This window comes from Poecilia reticulata, linkage group LG9, assembly GCF_000633615.1.
Source record: "Poecilia reticulata strain Guanapo linkage group LG9, Guppy_female_1.0+MT, whole genome shotgun sequence".
NCBI classification, from domain to species: Eukaryota; Metazoa; Chordata; class Actinopteri; order Cyprinodontiformes; family Poeciliidae; genus Poecilia; species Poecilia reticulata.
This window is the reverse complement of record NC_024339.1, coordinates 670,363-693,406: the sequence shown is the minus strand read 5'-3', so window position 1 is coordinate 693,406 and position 23,044 is coordinate 670,363. Positions and strand designations below refer to the sequence as shown.

General features: G+C 40.8%; 1 protein-coding gene across 2 annotated transcripts in view; it reads left to right on the top strand.

Annotated features, from left to right (window-relative positions):
* nr6a1a (nuclear receptor subfamily 6, group A, member 1a) overlaps positions 1-20,840 on the top strand; it is a 125,914-nt gene extending 105,074 nt beyond the window's left edge. For both annotated transcript variants that reach the window (XM_008417362.2, XM_008417363.2), the window contains 8 exons: positions 6,270-6,500; positions 8,018-8,073; positions 9,046-9,206; positions 10,485-10,715; positions 12,057-12,311; positions 16,072-16,193; positions 16,279-16,431; positions 18,230-20,840. In XM_008417362.2, coding sequence (XP_008415584.1) covers positions 6,270-6,500; positions 8,018-8,073; positions 9,046-9,206; positions 10,485-10,715; positions 12,057-12,311; positions 16,072-16,193; positions 16,279-16,431; positions 18,230-18,360 — 1,340 coding nt within the window. In that variant the 3' untranslated portion in view covers positions 18,361-20,840. The remainder of the gene's footprint in view (positions 1-6,269; positions 6,501-8,017; positions 8,074-9,045; positions 9,207-10,484; positions 10,716-12,056; positions 12,312-16,071; positions 16,194-16,278; positions 16,432-18,229) is intronic.
* The last annotated feature ends 2,204 nt before the right edge of the window (positions 20,841-23,044 follow it).

The following is a 23,044-nucleotide window of genomic DNA, read 5'->3' as shown; positions in this document are numbered from 1 at the left end:
GTTGGAGATGGTCTAATAGCCTTTACCCTTTACAATGGTGGTGTATCATTTTCTTTCTAATATCCTAAGACAACTCTCTCCTCGGTTTACTGGGGTCAATGTTCACTGTGCCACCGAACAGCACAGTGGCTACTAATGTCTGATTTTCATTGACTAAATTTTGGTACATTTTTATTTATTATTACTTTTGTCAGTTTATTATTATTACTATTGCAGCATCCACATGTATGTTACCATGGTAAACAGAACTGTCAGTGGCTCTGCTTTTCGACTGGAATTCACTTCTTTCAGTCTTTAGGAATGCAGGTAAATCACAGTTCAAAACACATCTGCTGAAACTGGCTTATTTGCGTTAAACAGATTTTAACTGTTAAGTAATGTTAACAGACCTGCAATTTTAAATTTTTATAATAATTATTCTTTTTTTTTTTTTCTGCAAGGTGAGCTTGGGTTTTAGAAAAGCGCCCTCAAGTAAAATGCATTATGATTATCAATAACTTACACTATATTATGTAACCTGTCAGGTGTGTTTTTTCATTTCAACTCATTTTTTAAAACTGAGTTTTTTTGCGGCGTGGGAAAATGTCTAACATGAAACTCCAACACCACGGAGTCGAGGAAGCTCCAGGCTCATCGTAAAATCTCAACATTAATGTCATGAATATTTAAGTGTCATCTAAAGTCAGGAGGAGGAGGAGTCATAGGAGGTGACGCACTGAGATCAAATGTGTGAAGGTGTGAATCGGCCTGATTATATGGTGGCCATGCACTTGAAAGAGGAGGTCATACATCTGGCTAATAAGCCTGAGTGAGGAAGGCTAATTGCCATAGTGATGAAGGAAGTTGGGAGTTTCACGTAAGGTGTTCAGTGAGAATGGATTGTGTTTCTGAGCAAGAGCACACACTATGAGCAGACAAAAGGTGGGCTTTTTTTCTTCATTGTTGACCTGTTTCTAAACTCACTACAGAATCCTCTGTCACTCATATATGGAAGACAAAGTTTTAAAAAATACAAAACAGAAAATTGTTGTGTTATACTGGATATCCCAAAATTGCAATGAGTGGGCTGCTTTTGATTACTAGCACTTAAAAAGTACCACATATTTTAGTCAAGCAAAAATGTATCAAAGGGTGTTAGATTCATTTCAAGTGGGAACCATTTTCGGTTGGTACAGTTTGCTTTCCCATGATACTGTTCAGCAAAACCTTCTTCCTTCTTCACAAATGTGTATACAGCAATGTAGTTGTGTTGGATTTTAGCAGTTGTAGGATTTCCCTTTCGTCTTTGGTAAAAGACCACCAGCCGTTTCTCTCGCTAGACTCACATATTTATTTTGGTTGTATTTTCCCAGAATGTCCTGCATTATAGTCTTGCTTTTGGAACAGCCTCCGGTTTGTTTGCATCCACATGTGCATTTGGACCATGACAGAGTTCACTTTAATCGAACTGGGACCCAAGTTTATTGGCGGACCAAAGTTCACTTTTTCGATCCACATCAGTTCAATTATACATTTACACCTTCACAAATGAACTAGACTTTCTAGGCAAAAGGACTGAAATTGGATTAAAGTGGACTAAAGAGAGCTGATGTGAATTCAGCCTTTATGTGTCCCATTTTGTTTCTGTTTGAGTGTACATCCTGTTACCTCTTTTTGTAGCTGTGTTATATTATCAGCAGTGATGCGTTGTGTTCAGTACAGGTACTGCAGTCAGTGTAATTCAAGGATGTAAACGATAATAGTCATGCTATGGTTACACTCGTAGTTAGTTCTCTATATAAACATTGTGGCGTCATTATAAGCACCATTTAATAAACTGCAGGGCCTCGTTTCAGACAGCAGGACAAGTGAAAATCCTGAGTAAGTTCTGGGGTAACTATGTGCATACCCTGGGTTTTAGGTTTCAGAAAGCCTGATAGCCATTATCCTCAGTCAACTTACTACCACCACCTACTCTCTGAACCAACCCTGCTTGCATTGGTAGCAGGGATGTTGATGCAAATCTTTAGTTTATCCTACTTTTTAGCTGAGACTTGGCACAAGGAAATCGCCAGAAATGGCATGTGCTTTTCTGGAGGAGCCTGTAGATGTTGGAGAGTAAATACTCTGCAGAAATCTCCATCAGCAGACGGTGATCACACAGCGATTAGATGTGTTATCATTCCCAGACTAATATATTGCCCTTTTTTGCCAGTAAATTTATTTGTATGAGATTTCAACCTGTACATCGACACAACGACATTCTTTCTGCTGCACTCCATTTTAATACCAACAGGATGCTGTCACAAATGTTACTGTAGCTGTTAATCTATAGCAAAGGTGCCTATGAGGTGGATGTGAATTTATTACTCACATGATTGTACTGAGATTCTCCTTAACACAGTGGTGTGCTTGCCATTTTTATTTTGTGATGATGTTGCTACAGTTTTGGATGCAGGAAAACAGAAACGCTTTAAGCACGCTACCACAACAACATTTAACTGGAGACTGGATCATAGTTGAATTTGGTCTTGTGTCATTCCAAGATCTGAGTCAAAGGAACACTGCAGGGGAATAATTTACTCACATTTCCCCAGCTTTGTTCAGAGCTTCATGTTGCAGTACATCTCCATGCAGAGCATATATGACTGAGTCAAGAACAGATCCGGTGTCTGACTTGTAGAGCTTGCATTTAAACGGTCTTAACCTTCTTTCTGTAAGAGGTTAATCAGAGAAATGGTTAAATTCCAATCCCAGGATGGGCTCTCAGTGTGACATCCCATTGTCTCTGTACAGTAGAACTCCCATCACAGCCTTAACTTAAACCTCCAACCATTTAAATGGTAATCTGTTCAGGGCTTTAGAAGACCTCTAGTCCTCATGCATTATCTGGGAGGGTCTTTATGTGATATGCCCCACAAACCTTCAATTCACCCCCTCCACATCCTTCTAATTAGCTTTAGTACATCAAGCCCTTCAGCCTGCTATAAAAACCTCTTTTCTCTGGCAGGCTTAGCTCTGGGTTCAGCCGCATGCCTCTGGTGGACTGTCTTTCTCAAGAATACACATCCATGGAAAGAAAGGCTTACTGGTGCTCATTTCAATAATAAAGATAATGTCATTTTGATGTGTTTATTGTTAAAACACTGCGCCCTTTCCTTAGCTTTATCAACTTTTATGGAGGGGGAGGGGAGTGGAATGGTCAAACTTTTTACTGCAGTCAAAATGTCAGGAATCTTGAGAAGCAAACAGCAGCATCTCTCCTTGTGTGTTTTGGATTTCTCAACTGTTTCATCCACACACACAAGGTTCACAGGTCAAATTCCTGACCATGATGACAGTTGCTAAAAAAACATGTATACAATTTAAATATAAGGAGCAGTAAGGAGTTAAAAAGCCTCGATATCATTGACTTTGGAAGCTGCTGTTTCAGTGTGCATTACAGATACTTTTCTCATTTATATTTTCTGGGTATAAGTGAGCCTTTCAAAATCTCATCTGGACAGTCTTGGATAGACTTCATACAAGATCCACGGGCAGGAAATGGTTAATGCACAAAAATATTAAACATAATCAAATTAATTTAATTTCAAGCAGAAAAACATCAAGTCTTCTGACTTCTTTTAAAATAATTTTAGTGATAACAATTTACATTAACAAGTCAGTATAATTGTTATAGTAAAGTAAATTTGATTTTGAGCTATGAACTTCAGCAAGAATCTAAAATACTTAAAGTTGATGTATTATGTAAAATCAACTTTTTGAGCATAATGTCATGGTATATTGCTAGTCCCTCATCAATTTTATTACAACTGTAACTGTAACAAAATTGTGCCAGTAAATTATGAGACAATTTTAATCTGATAAAATTGAGTTCCTCCACCTCCTTTCAGCACTCTCAGGCAACCTTGTGCACTAATGGCAGAGAAGCAGCTGCCATGCTAGCTAGCCTTAGCATTCATGGCTGCTGATGGGGAGAACTCTTCAGTCTTCTTTTAATTCTCTTTGCTCTGACAGGCTTTAAATGAACAGTTATTTTTCTGCAGAATATTTTCCTGTTTTGAATACCCTTTACAGAGTTAACATTTTAAGTATAATAAGCTAACATTAGCTAGTCAGTTGGACTGTCTGCTTTATGAACATGCTACTCGTAGCTTCACAACTATAGCTTCTACGTAGCACCAACTTTGTAGGAGAGTGGTGGGTGATGCTCCTTCATTTCCATGCCAACTGTCTTCTTATCTCTGTAACGACCAAAAATAGAATCCTTATTTTGGCCAGCTTATCAGCAGTGTACAGCAACAGACTTTTACTATTAATCTGTCCAGCCCTATGAGAGAGTCTTTATAATTATCAATCTGCAAACTTTTTAAATCCTGGTATATCGTGATGCTGAAAACTGTACCATGCATGAAGACAGCAGCAAGTCAGTGGTCTGGTAATGTGTCCTATTCCAATAACTGAAACTGTAAGTATGGCTTAAAACCAGCAGCTCTAATTACAGGAACTAACAAAACAAAAACAATACAAAAATACAGGGAGCCTGCAGAGTTAGTTTTAGGAAACCTGTCTGTCTGCCTCCGTTATTGGCTTTCCGACCAGAATCCAGGAGACGGATAAAGATCTGATCGTCTGCATGCGCTTGTGTGTGTGTGTGCGTGTGTGTGTAGGGGTGTGCGTGTGTGTGCGTGTGTGTGTGTGTGTATGCGTGTGTGTGTGTGTGTGTGTGTGTGTTTACTGCATCTTGTTGCATCACATCAGAGTCTAATATTAATCAGATATTTGGTAATCTCCAGGTTTAGTGGAAACGACATCTCGGACTTGTTATATCTCATTCTTCTTTTTTGCTTGAAATCAAAAAGTGTAATTCAGTTATTTTACATTTAGCATCTCTTGTGTGGAAAAAGTCAAATCTGAATGTGAGATGGCTCAGAAAGACCAAGATGTTTAAAGCTGCAGCGTTTGTGGATATGTATAATAAGCACCTGAACTTTATTCTTGGCTCCATCAGAGTTTGAGGTAGATGAGGGGGATTAAGAAGAGATTTCCAGCAGCTGCCTTCTTCTGAAGTCCTTAAAGTTCCACAGCACTTTTCTGATTGTCACAGTAGCTTTTCCGGTGGATTTAAAGCGGGATTCGTTTCTCTTTGATCCGCTTCATGCTCTGCTGTACGTGTGCAACTGTTTGATTTGCTGCACAAAATGTCTCCCATTTTCTTTCTCCACATCTTATTTTCTAATTGGCAACAAGCTTTCTCTGGTTTTTCCTTTTGAACATCTAACTCATTTCCATATCAGATTAAGAAATCGTTAAAAAAATATACAGAGCAGTTTTGAATTGTTTAATCGAATGGATATCTTATCACTAATGTTGTATGCTTAATGTTGATGTCAATTTTTTTTACAAGTATTATTGAAATACACCCCACTATATTGTGACCTTTATTGAAGGTTAGGTTGCAGTATAATCTACTCATTATAAAGAAAGTCGCGCTAATGGGAAAACCTGAATCATTTTACAAAAARCCTATTTATCCTGATCAGATACATTAGCATTTACCAGATACTCTCGTGAGACAAACTTAATTGTAAACTTGCTACAAAAAGTAGTTGTCTACAGAGAAACTCAGGGATGGAGCAAAAGAGCACAGAGGTCTTATTTGTCTTAAATCGTATTTTTTTATATCTAGGTTCATGTGTGCAACTTGTAAAATGTGAGGTCCGACTAATCTTATGCATATTATAAGTTAATGTTGAAATTGTCTTATATGTCATATGAATACTTTTGTGTTTTTATCCATTGGACTTTAGGAAGATTAGTAAGCACTAATGGGAATCCTAATCAGTAAACAATATTTCTAATCTGGATGCTAGTTTGACTTGTACTGATTAGCTGGGCAACCTTTCTACAGCTGAACAGTTCTGTGCTCCAGAGTCCACTGCACTTCTACCATACTGCTGCTGACAGAAGGGAAGCGAGAGACTGTGAAGAAGTCAGCTGTGTCGTTTTGAGTCATCAGGGCTCCTGAATAAAACATGCCTAATACATCTCAGTTCTCTATCCGAGTTCCTGTTACTGCCCAATTTTCACATAACCGTGGTCTTAGCTGAGGAATCTGCAGGGTCACCTTACCAAATCCCAAACAACTCCCATGATCTCAGTTAAAAAATATGGCTTTCACAAAGATTTCAGCACCTGCTATTAAATCAGTATTTGTGCAACTGCGACTAAAATAGCAAAATGTATTGTTATAATGGTTTTAAATGTTATCCCCCAAACCCCATGTGCAGATGATGCAGCTGACCAGCGTACTTGCCTTATTTGTGGAGACCGCGCCACAGGCCTGCACTATGGCATCATCTCCTGCGAAGGCTGCAAAGGCTTCTTCAAGCGCAGCATCTGCAACAAGCGGGTGTACCGCTGCAGCCGGGACAAGAACTGCGAAATGTCCCGCAAGCAGCGCAACCGCTGCCAGTACTGCCGTCTGCTCAAGTGTCTGCAAATGGGGATGAACCGCAAAGGTAAGGAAAATCATGTCAGTTTAAGCAAATAGATTATCTGTGATCCATATCTCATGTAAATAAAAGCAGAAGAATATTAAAATATTTTTACAGTTGGACTAGGCCGGATGGTTCATTCAAGTGCCGAGCCTTTAGTTTCTTTAGTTTCTCTTAGTTTATAAACTGTGTCTGTCAGTTTGGACTGCAACTAACAATTATTTTAGTAATTAACTATTCTGATGATTAATTGATTGTGCCAATTTTTTATCCAATCATTCTGTAGATTTTTCATTTGATTGTTTATACATATAAATATAATATGTAGACAGAAAACAATCATTCAATTCCTTTTTGAGATAAGAAAATAAACATTTTATTTCCCCTAAATGCAATAACATTCCTTTAGGGAATACTTGATAGATTTTTTTTTTTCTTAAATGCAAAATTACATACTGTACAGTAATTGTAATTGCTACTCTGACTGTATTGTTCTCTCAGCAAATGGACTTTGAATCTGGACACTCTAGTTAATAATTACCTGACTAGGAAATTAGTTGACAATTATTTCAATAATCGATTCATCACAATAAATCTGATACATTTTTTCATGCCCAGTCTGTGTTTCTTCTATTATCAGCTGGTCTATTTTATTCCTGCATGTAACTGTTAACTGCTGTTTCTAAATCTGGATGAGAAATTGACTTGCATTAAGAAGAGTTTTTGCCCACAGATTCCTTTTTTTATAATAGTGTTTAAAAATGAAGCTGGTAATGCTAGCTAGTACTTATGTTTGCTGAGGTAACAAGACTATGTAGATAAACTTTCCTGCTGCCCTGTGACCCTGCCCATCAAACATTTACTGGAGAAGACGTTTTGGGTCATGTGATGACAGCCTGATGTTGGGTATCTGGCTACAGAAAACTAATCTGGTTCCTTGTTGTAGAACCAGCTAGAAACTTGCTTTAACATCAGCTCTTATGTAGCACTGTGGGAACTTTTGTGGAAAAACCCAAATCCTTGACAACATGAATCCTAAAGTATTAGTAGTAGCCACTGAATCAGTTCTGCTGTGAAGCCAGGAAACTGTTTCTTCGTTTTCCTCAAAGCTTCATTCTGAATTTAGAGACCAAACAAACCTCCCCCAAGCTTTTTGTCATATTTTTCCCTTCCTGAAGCAGAAATGTCTCAGATGTCAGAGGTCTGCAGCTGAACCCAGGCCTGAGGCCTTTTATGGCCACATGCTGCCCCCTGGTGGGGTAAACGTTTTACTAACTATATGGGCTTCCTGAATGATTAACTTTTTAGTTCATATTGGGTCTGCAGTGACTTTAACTAAATCCAAATTAGTTTTAAATCATGTAGGACATTTCTTCCTGGATTTCACTCAGAAATAGGGGAGAAAAAATAAGTTATCCATGGCTTATGATGAAAACCAGAGCCATAGAGAAAAATYCTATTTTTGTCACTAGGTAGTGCTCTTATACATACTCATTTAATAAATGTGGGTTTATTTATTTTATTTTTTTTGTGGCTCACAGCAATCAGGGAGGACGGCATGCCAGGAGGGAGGAACAAAAGCATCGGGCCTGTGCAGGTAAATCAACTCAAATGTTGCTTCATGTGTCTTGCTCTGACCCCAGTCTGACACACAACCGCTTCTACACACAATTCTATTCCGTTTTATCCCCAGAAATATCTGGCAAAAAGGAGAGCGCCTTTAAAGACTGAACCATTCATTAAATGACAGCTTGTAAGGGTCTGAGTGGCGCAGTAGTGCAGCACTACTCGTTTCACCGTAGGGACGCTCCTGGAGTTATGAGAACGAGCCCTGACCTTGTTATATCACCATCATGCAGCTGCTGATTATTCCTATTCAGCTGCAGCTTCATTATGGACGAGAGTGAGAGAAGCTGAGCGGACATGAGGATAAGTGGCGTTGAGGCGCTATTCACCAAAGTGATATGTTTGATTCTTTCCTGCTCAATTCACAGAGTCAAAACACAGCAGTGCCCACTTCCATTAAAAAAATCCCTTTTATTTCTGCCCCCCACCGGAAGGAGGACCTTTCACTCATTAATATGGAATAAATGGCCTGTTTTGGTTTACGTGCCGAATTGATGGAAGTGAAAGTGAATTGACCCCAGTCATCTCTACGATGCCCCACGTGCTGAGGCCTTTCATCAAGGCCTTTGTTTGTGTTTCTGGCTGCTCTGACCTGCAAGGATCCTATTATTTTAGGCCTGTGTGCCACTCAGTTGAACACTCTCACACGCACACACACACACACACACACACACACACACACACACACACACACACACACACACACACACACACACACACACACACNCACACACACACACACACACACACACACACACACACACACACACACACACACGTTCTCTTTCTCCTCTAGTTCCCTGTTTCATTGTGCGTTTGTGTCCTTGCTCCTCGCCGCTTGAGTAAAAAGCATCACGCTGCCAGTCACCGCTTTTCAATTAAGCTGAGAAAAACACCGATTTTCATTGAGCGTTCTGTAAGCGGGTTTATTTGTGTGTTTCAGATCACAGAAGAGGAGATAGAGCGAATCATGTCAGGGCAGGAGTTCAAGGAGGATGCCCCGGAGCACACCTGGGGCAACAACGGCGACAGCGACCACAGCTCCCCCAGCAACGGAGCCTCTGAGGGCAACCAACCGTCTCCCGCCTCCACTCTGTCGTCCAAGTGAGTTTATCGGCTCACCCACTCTGCACAGCGGTGCCAGCACTTGCCCCCATCATTGAGATAATGAGCCGGCCCTGACAGTCTAACACTTTCTCACCCACAACTTAACAAAGGCATTCAGCAGCCAGAGAATGCCTGAACATTCCCCCCTTCGCTCAGGCTTGGTAACGATGACAAACTCTGAGAAATTGCTGCACTATCTGCTTCTCCGGCCGCGTAGTCAAGCGCGTCGTCTGCACTCATCAAGGACAAATATTGTCTGGGCACCGGCATGATGGCATTTATTTTAGTCTCATTCTGTGTAAACATTTGGTTTATCTCAGCATTCTCATTGTCTGATTGCTATTCAGAGCAATAGTTGTTTTATCGGAGTGAATCTTAGCAGAAATGAACAGCAGTCCCAGAAAGCCTGGGCTTCAGTATGCACAAAATGTTCAATTTTTGTGTGGAAGGTTGTGAAACAATTCAACATTTTTCAATAAAAACAGGAGAGCTGCTCTGCTGCGCTTCCTTAGATCAAAAATGACATGTTCAGATGTTGACAAATCAGTCTGTAAGACCAGTGAAGGGTCAGTTTTAGCTGAAACTGGCTCACCTCATTCAAACGAAGGTACATACAGGGTCTCCACGCATCCTTACGAAGTCTCAAATTCATGTATCATTAATTAAGGCCTTAAAATGTCTTATATTAATTTAAAAAATGATAGTTGTCCTTAAATATCAGTCGCAAGTCTCAAATGTTGTTGTAGCAGATCTATTTAATCTCGTATAAGTCGTCTTCTGTCAGGCAAAAGTTTTGAGTCACGTGCAGACGTCTTCATTAAATTCTGTGACTTGAGGCTCCTAAAGGCTACCACTAACTAGCTACTAGTATGCCTTTGCTTGCTAGCTAGTTTTTTTTTTTTATGTCTGTCATGGGTAAGTGCTAAGTTATCGCCAGTTGTCTGGACAGCGTTCGTTTTCTCTACTGCATTCTTTGCCAAAAAAAAGTGTTGTTAGCTTGGCACTATGGAGGGATAAGGCTGTAGAGATCCATATGCAGTGTGACAAGCACAAAGCTTCTGGCCACAAAGAGACCCCAGAAATATCACATTTGGTATGTTTGATTATAATACAGCAGGATCCCCCAAGCATACCATAGTTTATAGTTTTTCAATCTTTAATTTAATTTGGTATTAAAAATGACTTAGAAGGTCTTAAATTTGAAACTTGCAGATACCCTGACTTAAACAGGTGATGCTGTCCATGTTAACCTGTGGACTCTTTTCATGCTCCCAGTCGATCCGTAGAGATGAATGGCTACACAGCAGCGCTCAGGGACCAGTACATCAACACCTCCATGTCCACACACTACCAGCTCCTGCCTCACCTGTTCAGCTACGCAGCCCAGTCAGGCCTGCTGACCCCTCAGCCTCGCGGCCTCTATCCACAGTCCCACCCTCTGGTGCTGCAGCTTGTGGCTGCTGAGGACCTGTCCCCCCTCACCACCCCAATGCTGATAGAGGACGGGTGAGTCTTTGACTGCACAACACACAACACATTCAGTGCTGGAAGGAGTCACAGATTTGTTCTGTTTTGCTCCCCCCAGCACTCACACCTAAAATGTTTCAGATCATCAAACACATTTCATGTCTGAGTCTGACAAAGATAACCAGTTAATCCAAAAAGCTGATTTCAAATGATTTGTGTTAAGGCAATAAAAGCTTGCAAACTATTCTTGCCCTACGTGGAAAAGCACCTGCTTTCCTCGTTAAATAAAGATTTAGATGTGATTGAACATGTTTTCAAGAGGAACACTCAGGCCTGTTTACTGTCAGAGCTGTAGAAGTGAGAAACCACTTTAATAAAAGCTGCTTGACTGTATAAAGTAGGCTAATACCCCAAAAAGCCAATCATGTTAAATTCCAAATAGATTAAACCGTCACTCAATCTATCAGTCTGAAAACGGTTGCTAAGTAACTTCTAAAGCTTTGAGAGCCACAGCAGTAGGTGTTATTGACAGATGGAGAAAACATGGAACAATGGCGAACATTCCCTGGATTGATGACTTTCCTCACATATGGAGGACTCATGGAGTAGGTCACAGAGGAACCAGAAAAAACACCTAAAGTTCTGCTGACTTCACTTCCATCAGCTAAAGTCAGAGTTAAGGATTCAAAGAAAGCAACCCTGGGTAAAGATGGCATCCATGGAAGTTTCCAAGTTGAAAACTTCTGCTGACCAAGAAGAACACAAAAGCCAGTTCCTTATTGATGTTCATCAAGACGTCTCGGAACACATTGTGTGTGTGGCTTTATTATCATTTATCACAATACTGGAACACTTTGTCGTCCAACAAAACTTATTATCATGACAGGCCTAGCAATAAATAGTGTGATGGTGGAAGGCTGCTTGGCTTCTTCAAGTTATGGACACCATTCTGTAAACTGAATGGCCTAGTCAAAGTCTAGACTTAAGTCCAATTGAGATATTGTGACATGACGCTAACCTTTAACAGACCATTCCTTCAGAAACCCTCCAATGACCCTTCATGAAAACAACAAAGAGCAGCGATGTAAAAGCTCACGTCCTGGTTTGAAAACACTTGATTGGTTGTTGTTGCTACAGAGGATGACCCGGCCAGTTGTTAGGATTACTTTTTCACATAGAGCCACCTGGATTCGGATATTTTATTTTTCCATTATAAACAGAATCATCATTTAAAATTGTCTTTTTGAATGTGTCTTTGTCTATGAAATTGATCATTGAAACAAAGTGTAAGAATAAAGCAAAACCAGAAGATATCTGTGAGGGGCGTGACAGCCATTTAGCAGCAGTGTGACATGTGTCGCTCTGCCTGGTGCATCCCAGGTACAAGGTAACCCAGGTGGAGCTGTTCGCCCTGCTGTGTCGCCTGGCGGATGAACTGCTCTTCCGGCAGATCTCCTGGATCAAGAAGCTGCCTTTCTTTTGCGAGCTGTCCATAGAGGACTACACCTGCCTGCTCAGCTCCACCTGGCAGGAGCTCATCCTGCTGTCTTGCCTCACCATCTACAGCGCCCAGATCTTCGGAGACCTGGCTGACGTCACTGCCAAATACACGCCGTCTGATGATGAGCTGCAGGGGTGAGTGGCATGGAGAGGTGTTGAGCTGCAGTAACCTTTATTTGTGTTTGGTGTTACGTTGCTTTGTCTTTCGCATTTGAAAAGAAAAGTGACCGGTCTGAACTAGAACATAGTATCTGCAGTACTGGTGATGAAATGACTTAACTAGTTTTTGTGCAATGTCAAAGATGTCACTAGGTGTGATCACTTCTGACCCCCTTAAATCCACAGGGTTTTACAAACATACGACAGTATCTGTGTTGTTCCAGCTTCAGTTCTGTCTGGAACCAGGCTGCCAGCTGCAGCAGTCAGCTGCTTTAGTTTGAATGTGTTGTGTGAAACAAACACCCAGAACACCCAGTCCTCTGCCAGAAGGCAAGGTTGGCAGCAAGCTAGCTGTGTGCTTATCAGCCTACAAACCACATATTGTGTTAAAAACAGGAACAGAACAACAGGATTCCTATCTATGCTTGAAAGTGTGGGAGTTGTTTTTAATATTTCCCAGCTTTGGAAAAGTACAGGTTAAAGTGAAACACAACATTGAAAAAACATTTACTCTCTATTAATATGGAAATTCTGTTCTCCATATAAATAGATAAACTTTTTTTTTTAAATTCTTGATATACAATAAAAAATTCTCAGTGGGAATACTTTGTATACAAGACATCAGAAAAAAGACTAGAACAGTTTTCAAAGTTGCAAATATTGTTTTTTTTTCTTATGATTTTCTTGTGAAACAGTCAGCAGGTAGAGATAATAAAAACCCTGACACAAGTCCTGGCATGTATCGGAAGTATATAAATGTTGGTTTTATGACATAAAAATGTCCCTCTGACTGCCTCCGATAAAAACAACTGAAAGATGTGAAGGAATCATGTAGGAATCCTGGAACATACCCAGAAGGCATTGCTCACTGCTTTCTTTATACAGTTATTATTAAAGTAAGTAATTTTCTTCTCAAACAAATATGTAAAACATTTAAGTTGGATGACACATGTATTTACATTCCACAGTGCAATTAAATGGTAAAGAGCTCGTACTTGTAAATCGCATTATCATGTCCAGAGGACCTCAAAGCGCTTCAGACTACATTTAGTCATTCACACACACACACACACACACACTCACACACTGATGGTGGCGAGCTACTGTTAGTAAATACAGCTGCTCTGGGGCAGAGCAAAGGAGAGGCGAGGCTGCCATGCACCAGAGCCACTGGGGTCATCAGAGCCACCGGGGGCCACCGGGGCCTCTAGCCACCACCAGCAGCAGGCAAGGCGGGTAAAGTCTCTTACCCAAGTACACAATGACAGGCAATGGGGATCGAACCGGCAACCTGCCGATTGTGGGGCAAACCACCAACATTCCAAGTGTCCCAAGCCTTAATATTTGAATGTTGTCTATAATGAATGTGTTAAAGTTCCAGTAATAATTGAATCATGTTTCAGTAGATAGCAAAACTGAAGCCAAATTGATATGTTTTTTCAGACATTGTTGTACACACTGAGCAGATATCTGCAGTAACACTGGTGAGCAGATTGACAGCTGCACTAAATGTTTTAACATTTGAATAAAACAGTTTCTTATTAAAACTCTCTTAAGCTCGCCTGAATATAAGCCATCTTCAGTTTCCTCCTGCATACTAATCCACTGAAGTCAAATTCTCTCTTTAGGGTTGGAATTGAACAGCCTCAGATTGACTCCATTTACACACACACTTGATGGGTAGCAACAGTAGCTTCTCTAAAACCATCACTGAGATGTTTCCTGAGTGTTAAGGCGCTTTCGCACTGCACGGAACGGTACGGTTCCAGCCCTGTTGTGTTTGCATTACACTGAGGGCGCCATCGAAGCGGTGCCGGACGTCATTATTTTTAAAACTAAACAATGGTTTCGATGTAGCGGCCGGCTGTACTCGTTCATTAGTGAGTAAGCGAAGGAAAAAAAACCCTCATCATTAGACCAGGTGATTGCACTATATTGAGACGAATCCATTGCTAATTAAAACTAATAATAAACATATTGAAAAGAGCACTCTTTACAAAATAAAATACAGTTTAGTGAGAGCCAGCTGTCAACGGAAAATCAACATCTGACTCCATAACAACCAGCGGCCAATCAGCTGCTGGTTCTAAGCAGAACCGCTTGGCCGGCACGATTGGAACCACAGCTCTTGTGGTTCCATGGGGCCGGGTGGAACCGGTCGCAAGTTGTAATGCGAACACGCTCGGAACCGCTCCGTTCCGTACCGTTCTGTTCCGTACCGTTCCGTTCCATGCAGTGTGAAAGCGCCTTTAGAAGCCACCTGTATTCTCCATGTTAGTTGACTGAATAAACATCTACTATTATTACAAGTATTAGTTACAGACGAGATTTCTTTTAAATTATTAAATATCAGAACAAAGATGCAAAAATATGAAAAGAATGTTGTAAAATTACTTAGAAAAAGACATGAGTATTTAATCCTGATGTATTAAAAGATCAAGTAGGTTCTATTTGTAAAATTGATACCAAAGAATAACTTCACAAGGTGCTCAACATTAATCATTAAATTTTTTGTTATATTTTTTGACAGTTATTGTAAAATTAGCACTTCATTCTACTAATATTATGACTTTATTCTGCTAACGAGTTTATTGTTGTATCGTTGACTTTTTTCTCATTATTACGACTTTATTCTCGTAATCACATTTTTTTTCGTGGCCTTAACTTGATACTCCATTGTATCAAGTTGCTAATGTTTCACTTCAGTAATAGTTTAGCAGAGCTGTTCCTTGTCAGTTTTGTTTTAAATCACTGTCTTCTTAGCCTTTATTAATCAAACAGAAGCTTAATTTAACATGGTTTCTGTTTTTACTGGACATGAAATGCTTTAGCCAGAGGAGCCTTCAGATGAAGCTGCTGTGATCAGGGTCGTTGGTTTTACAACATTTTCATAAATGTCAGAACTCATTGTTGCGTGCGTGCGTGTGTTATCTCACTCATTACAATAATCAGTGTCTCCCACGGCTGTCTTGTGCAGGCTGTTAGCATCCACAACATGTTGGCTTTCCCAGGTAGCTTGCTGGACTTCTGCCCTAATGATTCACCAAGAAGGATGTAGATATCAGGAGTTCCATGTTCCACGTTACGGAGGCGAGTCGTTCTGCTCTGGGGGCCCTGCGTCTCTCAGCAGGGACATTATTTTTCTTGGTGAAGGGCCAGAGCAGGAATCTGTGAACAGGAGGACTCCCTGAGCCAGAGCTGTGACTAGCACCGTCTGGCATGAGAAAAATACAGCAGGTAGAATGGGATGAGGGGTGGAGGGGGTGGAGGTGAATGTGTAAATCACGCTTGAATTATCTGACTTTATGACACGCATCCCTGTGATATATGGTGGTGCTGCGCCGCTTCCGGACAGCCGGCCTTTGAGTTTAGAACTTTCAGCAGGGGGGGTTGATTTACAGCAGCGATGGTTAACGTTGTCATAGAGATTAGGAGTTTAAGAGCCACAGAATCAGGGAGGCAATGATGAGGAAAATTAAACTTCATGAATGTTTCTATTTCCTCCAAAAATCTGTGGGAGAACGAGATGTTTTCAGCTCTTTGAGTGGATTTGACAGAATCCTCCCTCTTTTCTGAAACAGACAAAATACTGTGAGCGTTTGTCTCGCAGTAAAAATACTCAAACATTTTACTGGATCTGTAAAAATGCAGTCAGTTTTACAGATTCTGTATAGAGAAACAAAACCATTTTAAGCTTTTCTGTCCAACTGTCAAGTGTGTTTGTGTGATCCCACAGCTTCAGTGAAGATGGGATGGAAGTGATGGAGAGGCTGATATATTTGTTTCGTAAGTTCCACCAATTGAAGATCAGCAATGAGGAGTACGCCTGTATGAAGGCCATCAACTTCCTCAACCAAGGTGATAAAGAGCAGCTGTCTGCTGTCACTGAGTCCAAACTGTCATGACCATGTCGCACGACCATAACGCTGCTGTCTCTGTCTAGATATCAGAGGACTGTCCAACGTCTCCCAGCTGGAGCAGCTGAACAAGCGCTACTGGTACGTGTGCCAGGACTACACCGAGTACAAGTACCCGCACCAGCCCAAGCGCTTTCCTGAGATCATGATGTGTCTGCCCGAGATCCGCTGCATCGCAGGTAAGGCCTGAGACAGCTAGAGGACAGCACGCCATTCCTCAAACATATTTCTAGATCCGAATTCCAGAGGAAAGGGTCTAACCAAAAGCTGTATGTTACTTTTACACAATTATGTTTTTTCCATATTTGTTCAACTTTGACCATGTTGGAACAGTATGACACAGATCATTTGTGAAAAGATGGATCTCCTCCTTCTCCATGAGCTATTGCTTCCGTCTAAAGAAATGCACAGCTCCCACTCAGAAACAACCAATATGAGCCAGGAGGAGGAGCTTAGCTTTGTCAGTCAACGTCATGTACTCACTGCTCCATGTAACGGCTGACAAACAACTTAGAGTTCCTGGGAAACTGTTTATCCACTGTCTTTGGTGCCATGCTAACTAGCTTTAGCATTGATGGGAGGCTGTGTTGTAGTTAACCAGGTGCTGCGCAGAAAAGAGCAAGCAGGACAAAGTGATTGACAGCACTAAGACCCTCCTCCTGGCTCTGGTTGGCTGCTTGTGTTTGAGCGGCGTGTTTCTGCAGTTAGTGGTGGGAGGAGCTGGAAGAAGGCAAAAGAGCTCAATGTTTTTCACAGATTGTCTGTTTCATACTGTACTGTCATGACATAATGGTCAGTTTAACAAATATGTAAAAGTCTTTTACATATATCTTTTGCTAAAAGATATATATTTTTTGTAAAAGCTGCTTATAAAGCAGAAACAGCATTCAGATCCTGCCAGTCAGGTTGGGTTTCTTGGGAATGAGATTAGTATCAGATCTGTGGACGACAAGAGTCACATATTACTTTTGATAATTAATTCATGGCTCCATAAAACAGAAAATGCTGCCATTTGGGACAGGAACAGGCCAACGGCAAATTCAGATGTTTTCAGCAAGATTTAAAATACCCAAACTTCCCTTACATTCTGTCTGACTGACTGTAAACATCAGGGATCATTCAGGTGCTTGGAAATGTTTACATTTCAATACAATGGTTTCAAGGTCTGGAAACATCTTGATATTCTATTTGCACAGTTCTGTAAATAAAAAAAAATAAAGTTATAATTATCTCTGAGAAAAGACTCCCTACAGAAAGTCAAGTGATTATTTATATTGTGTTTAAACATTTAACTTGCACAGGAAGGTCATTTAACTTTACACAAACTGATTTATTTAATTTAATAATTACTATTCCTACTGGCTCAATTACTTATTGATCTGCGTAGCTGAAATAAAAAGTTTTATTTCTTTATATGTTAAAGTTAGTGAAATTGGAGGATGTTTTTCTTTGACCAATCAAGTGTATCGGGTGTGTGAGGTGTGTGTGAGGTGTGTGTGTGAGAGAGAATTTTCACAAAAAAAAATTTTCAACTTTTATTTGACTGTGTTCCTCCTATGTAGAATATTATCACAAGACATTTTTAATAACAGTGAATTGAAACGTTTGATTTGTTTGTATCTGCACAGTGCGGGTGGCCTTTTTTATTTTGAAACTGAACCCAAACACACCAAAGTCCACATCACATCTACAAGCATAACTGAACTACTTCCTTCTCCCTCGCTAAAACTTTTTCCCGACCTCGTTATCTACTTGTCTTAGTGTTGACAATTAGTTGCAAAGCACTTTTTTGGTTTGTTATGGTGAAATAATTTTGACCTTCCTACCTGGAGCAGAGATATTGATCCCTGATACCTCCTGACGTCGGCTCACAGATCTAGGTGTGGTTACCTTCCTGTAGGTGCTGAAGGATAAATGGCTGAGGATGTGATGATGTGTCTCTGAGTTTGACCTGCCTCTGTGTGTTTGTCCTCCCAGGGAAGCTGGTGAACGTCCCCCTGGAGCAGCTCCCCCTCCTGTTTAAAGCAGTCTTGCACTCCTGCAAATCCAGCCTGACCAGCTACCGGACCGGCCCGTCGCCCTGCGCGACCGCCCCCTCTGGAAACTAACCTATCCCGACTGCCGAGCCTAGGGACCGGTCTCCCCTCCTGTGAATGTGACAAGCAGCTAGTTCTTTTTTTTTTTTTGTAATATTTTTCTTTATATATTTATTACACGACAGAGCTGAATGTATGCTGATTTACACTGTGCACATCTTCTGTACAAAACAAATGCTCAAAGATGCATTGGTCTTTGGAGTTTACAAGTGTATATCCAGTTTGCTCAATGTGTCACCGTTGCCATTGTTAGACTAGACTTTAAAAGAGCTTATTTTATTCAGACAGGGCAGCAGGACACATTTGTGATTTGTGACTACCTCAGGAAGATGTTGTTGCTATTTTCAGGTACCTTTTCTTGCTTTGAAATGAAAAGTTGCCCGGTCTAAAATCAAACCTGTGGATGCTTTGACATCTCAATCAGAGACTGAATGTTAAAATGAGCTGCAGAAATCAGAGTTTAGAAACATCAGTGTTGTGTTGCACTGAAAATGCAAAACCCATTAGCAGAATTTTAGCTACTTTATATGCATGGACTCTCAGTTATCCTGTATTCGGGAGGCGGTCCTGTCCGTTTAACATTCCATGAGTTAAGTTGGCCGTTGTTGGATCTGTGGGATCACTGAAAAAGGAGCATACGGGTATTTTTTACAATCATAGACTAGGGATGTGAGGCTTTATTGCAGGGGAAGGGGAGGGTAGCTAGGTTTGCTGTTTTTGTTTCACTTTTCTTTCTAGACCAAAGTGTTATGCAATGCTTTCTTCAAACACCCACTAATGGGTAGGGAGCTGACAGCTCAACAAAGAATGAATATATATAAAGGAGAACTTTCTTATCAATGAAGGATGGTGATAAGAAATTAATCAATATGTAACAGAGGAGAGACCCTCAGCCGGGCAGACAAGCGGGTCACCAAAACTCCACCTTAATGCTGCTAATCAGAGCCACGTTTCACAGGCTTCAAACAACACTGCCTTCACGTGGAAGCTTTCACTTCGTTCTGAAAAATCAACAAATGGGCTGCAGTCAGAGCAGTTGGTTCACTAAAGCCTCGTCATGTTGGTGGAGTTCTGCCAAGAACTTCACAATAATCACGTCAGTAATCATGTGACCAGAACAGAAAGAGAATGCGTCAGTTGGATTCCCTTTAATGTCAGCCTCTAACATTAAAGGCTAATGATGAAAACCATTTTCACATGACCCTGGACGATAAAGTCCAATGTGTGATGCATATCAGACATTATTCTAATGCAACTGTTGTAACCTCTTGTACCTTTTTACACCAGCTGAGCTTTTAGTTGTTTTCTTGCCAACCAGCTGGAAGTTCTGCAAAAACACCAAATTTCACCATGTGTTTGTGTTTTAGTTTTTTAATGCAGACATCTCAGTACACTTGAAATGAGGCAAAACTAACTTCTTGCTGCAGTAAGATACAGGAGCTTGTTTGTAAGTCAATAATTCCTTAATATTGATGAAAAAGTGCCAGTGCCAATGGCAGATTATTTCACTTATCTGTTTTACGAGTGACATAATCTCAGTGAAATGAACTTTTTCATCAATATTGGAGAATTCATTTAGAACAAGCTCCTATATCTTGCTGAAAAGTGATTTGTCAGCTTTTTTTCTTATTTCAAATTTATTAACACATTGCTAACACTGAATGCAGCATTTGGTTGATCATGTTTTTCTGATTCAAACCTTGAAGTTTTAGAACAACTGACCGTGAGCTGAAATGTAGCTCCTGATGGTGGCCCACGTCTTAAAGAATCAACGTTGAGTGATGGAATTTAGGTGACCCACGTCTGGATGAGCCTCTGGGACAGATATGCACATTGTTTTAAAAKAATAGCCATAGGAAAAAAAAGGTCTTTATTTTTAAAATGTGAGATGATCATTTCAGACCGCTTGAATATTTCCTCGTGGATTCTTCGGGGTTGTCGCGGTTTCACAATATGCGAACAATTAGAAGCGCAGGAAGATGCTGTTCTTGCAACAACTTTTTTTTTTTTTTGTTGTTGGAAATTTTTTCCTTTTTTTTTTATTTGTGTTTTTTTTATTATTTTTTTTGCACACACCGATGAGGTTCAGAGACCTGGACGCTTGACCATGGCTGCTGCCCTCCCAGTGTGTTCCTCTGGCAGGTCCCTGCAGACCTGGATCTAAACAGGGTAAAGTGAGTGTTTTATGTTGCATTCAGGAGTTCCTCAGTGACTGTGCTGATGTACCTGTAGTGTTAGTAGATGTAGGTTTGGGGACATCGTAGGTCCTCTTTTAGAAAATGTATTTTTTTTCTCCCCTTTTTCACAGTATTTCACTCAAGCTTTGAGACGGTGGTTGTAGTCTGAAGGTGAGGAATGGGGCGGGGGTCCTCTTCACCTCCCCCCATGTCTGACAGATGCCACCTGTCCTCCTCCAGTCAGCCTCGCTCCAGCCTTGCTTTGTGAAATGTGTTTTCCTCTGTAGTTATTCCGAATGTTTTCAGGGKTTTTTTTYTTTTKTTKTKYTTTYTTTTWTTTTCCCAKTTTTTTTTTTTTTTTTTTTTTTTGGCAGKGGGTCAAAACGATCTCTATCATATTCAGAAGTTTTAAAAAGATGTTCAAACCAAACTCTTTCCCTTGTGTTGTTCATCACATCGCAGCAGTCGGTGGTTTAGGACTCAGAAAGGAACAGCTCTGGACTCAAGGAGGTTTTCTGTTCAGAATGTTTTCCTCTAAACATGCGGCCTGTTTCTACGTTTGACTGATCTGGAAAATTGTGTTGTCTACCTCAGGAACCAGAGATATACGGCAGCACATTAGGGCCATCGTAGGTAGAAAAGAACTGAAAAGGAGTACATTTYCGCCAAGAAACTCAGAAACGTTTAGATTAATGTCAGCAATTTTCCAGAAGAGACGATGAAGAAAGTTTTTTAAAAAATTGCGAGAAAAGGTTAGAATTTTTAGTCTTAAAATTTCCTGACATTATAGTCTTAAATTTTCTTGAAAAAATTTCTGAGATTAATCTCAAAATKTAAGTTTTTTTCCTCATGTAAATATTTGATTTTCAAAACTCAGAAAATTCCAAGTTTTTTTTCCAGAAAATTTCTGAGAATAATCTCAAAATTTCTGAGTGTTTATGGCAGAAATGTACTACTCTTATTTTAAAATCTACAACGGTTAAATAGCTGTCATAAATATGTGTTTATTTTGCAGCCAATCTCCTTGTTTTCTGTTTCTTTATTAGTGTTTAGCTGCGTGGAGGAGCGTGGGGATTCTGTTTTAATCTAGCTCAGGTTTATCTGTGCAGCTTTGTGTTCTGCGTCACTMACCTTTGGACAGAAGACATCTTTGTAACTGACTGACTCTTTCCACTACATGATCTCAGGGATTAACCACTTTCTGTGAACACAAACCTGAGCAATAGCGAGTGATTTTTGAAGGGAAATTCAGTCGACTGACTGCCTCACAAACACATTCACCGTCATCGACTTCTTGTCTGCACAGAAAGGGAGTGTCAAACATAGGCTGTCTGAAAAGGTTCAGTTGACATGTCACCGCGGTAACGCTCTGACCAGCGATYGGAGTCCAGATCAGACAGTAACCGAGCAGCCACATCGCTGCCTGACCTCCGACCTCCTGCTCTCTCTGGACAAAGGCTTCTTTTTCTTTCCTGTTTTTGTGATTTGAATGTGCAGACGAGGGCAAAGTCATTCATCATTTCTGTGCTGAAACTACCTCTCTAAGTTGTCGTTGTGTTTTTCTTATTTATTGCTTTCACTTCATTCTGTTGTGTGTTTTTCCCTTGGTGCTCTCGCATTGATATCAAACTCTTAAATCCAGACACACATTGAACCTCTCCTTACATTCTACCTCAGACACTCCTTTTGTCATTTGGCAGCTTTTATTTTGAAAACACCCAGAGTCCCTCGTGTCCCTTGCCTTTCCTTTTATGTTTTTGCTTTTGTTTTTGTTAAATTAGCGTCATTTCATATTCCAACTCCTGCCCTCTCGTCACAAATCCAGGCCTGAGATGAAAGAACGTCAGTGGCGGTGCCACATCCACCGTATCAGAGCGTTATCATGCCGACGGCTGCATTGTTTTCTCCACATCACGATACGCCTCAGTGTGTGTGTGTGTGTGTGTTTGTGTTTATTTTTTAATCCCCATTGTGTTCCCTGATTATTGTTCCTTCAAGGCAACACAGAGCGCTATCATATCTGACTCTGTCAATGCTGCTTGTGATCGATTATCAATGAGAGAATGGAGCTGTGGTCAAACTGACCTCTCCTGGTTTTGACGTTGCTCTCGTGTGACCCTGGCGCCGTGGCACGAGAGCACAGACCCGCTGTCAGCGGACCTCTGATGATGCGGATGGTGATGCCACCGGGTGGAGGGGGGCGGGGGCGGGGCCGGGGCCTGCTCAGGCCTCAGCTCCGCCCTGCTGATATCATCAGATTCAAAGTGCCGGGCATCACTGATGACACAGCCCACTTCATAGTGTGAAGTCCTCATCGTTGGGTCTGATGTTCTCATGAAGCCGGGGACTCCTGGAATCTGAAACAGAGCCGTGACACTGCCATGACCTTTGAACAGGAGCATGGGTTGCAGGAGTGAATGAATGTTGACATATCTCAGGGATTAAATACATTTACACGATTGAATCAATTCACTGAAACGTCTTTTTTTTTCTCCCTCTTCAGAAATCTCTTGTCTGCT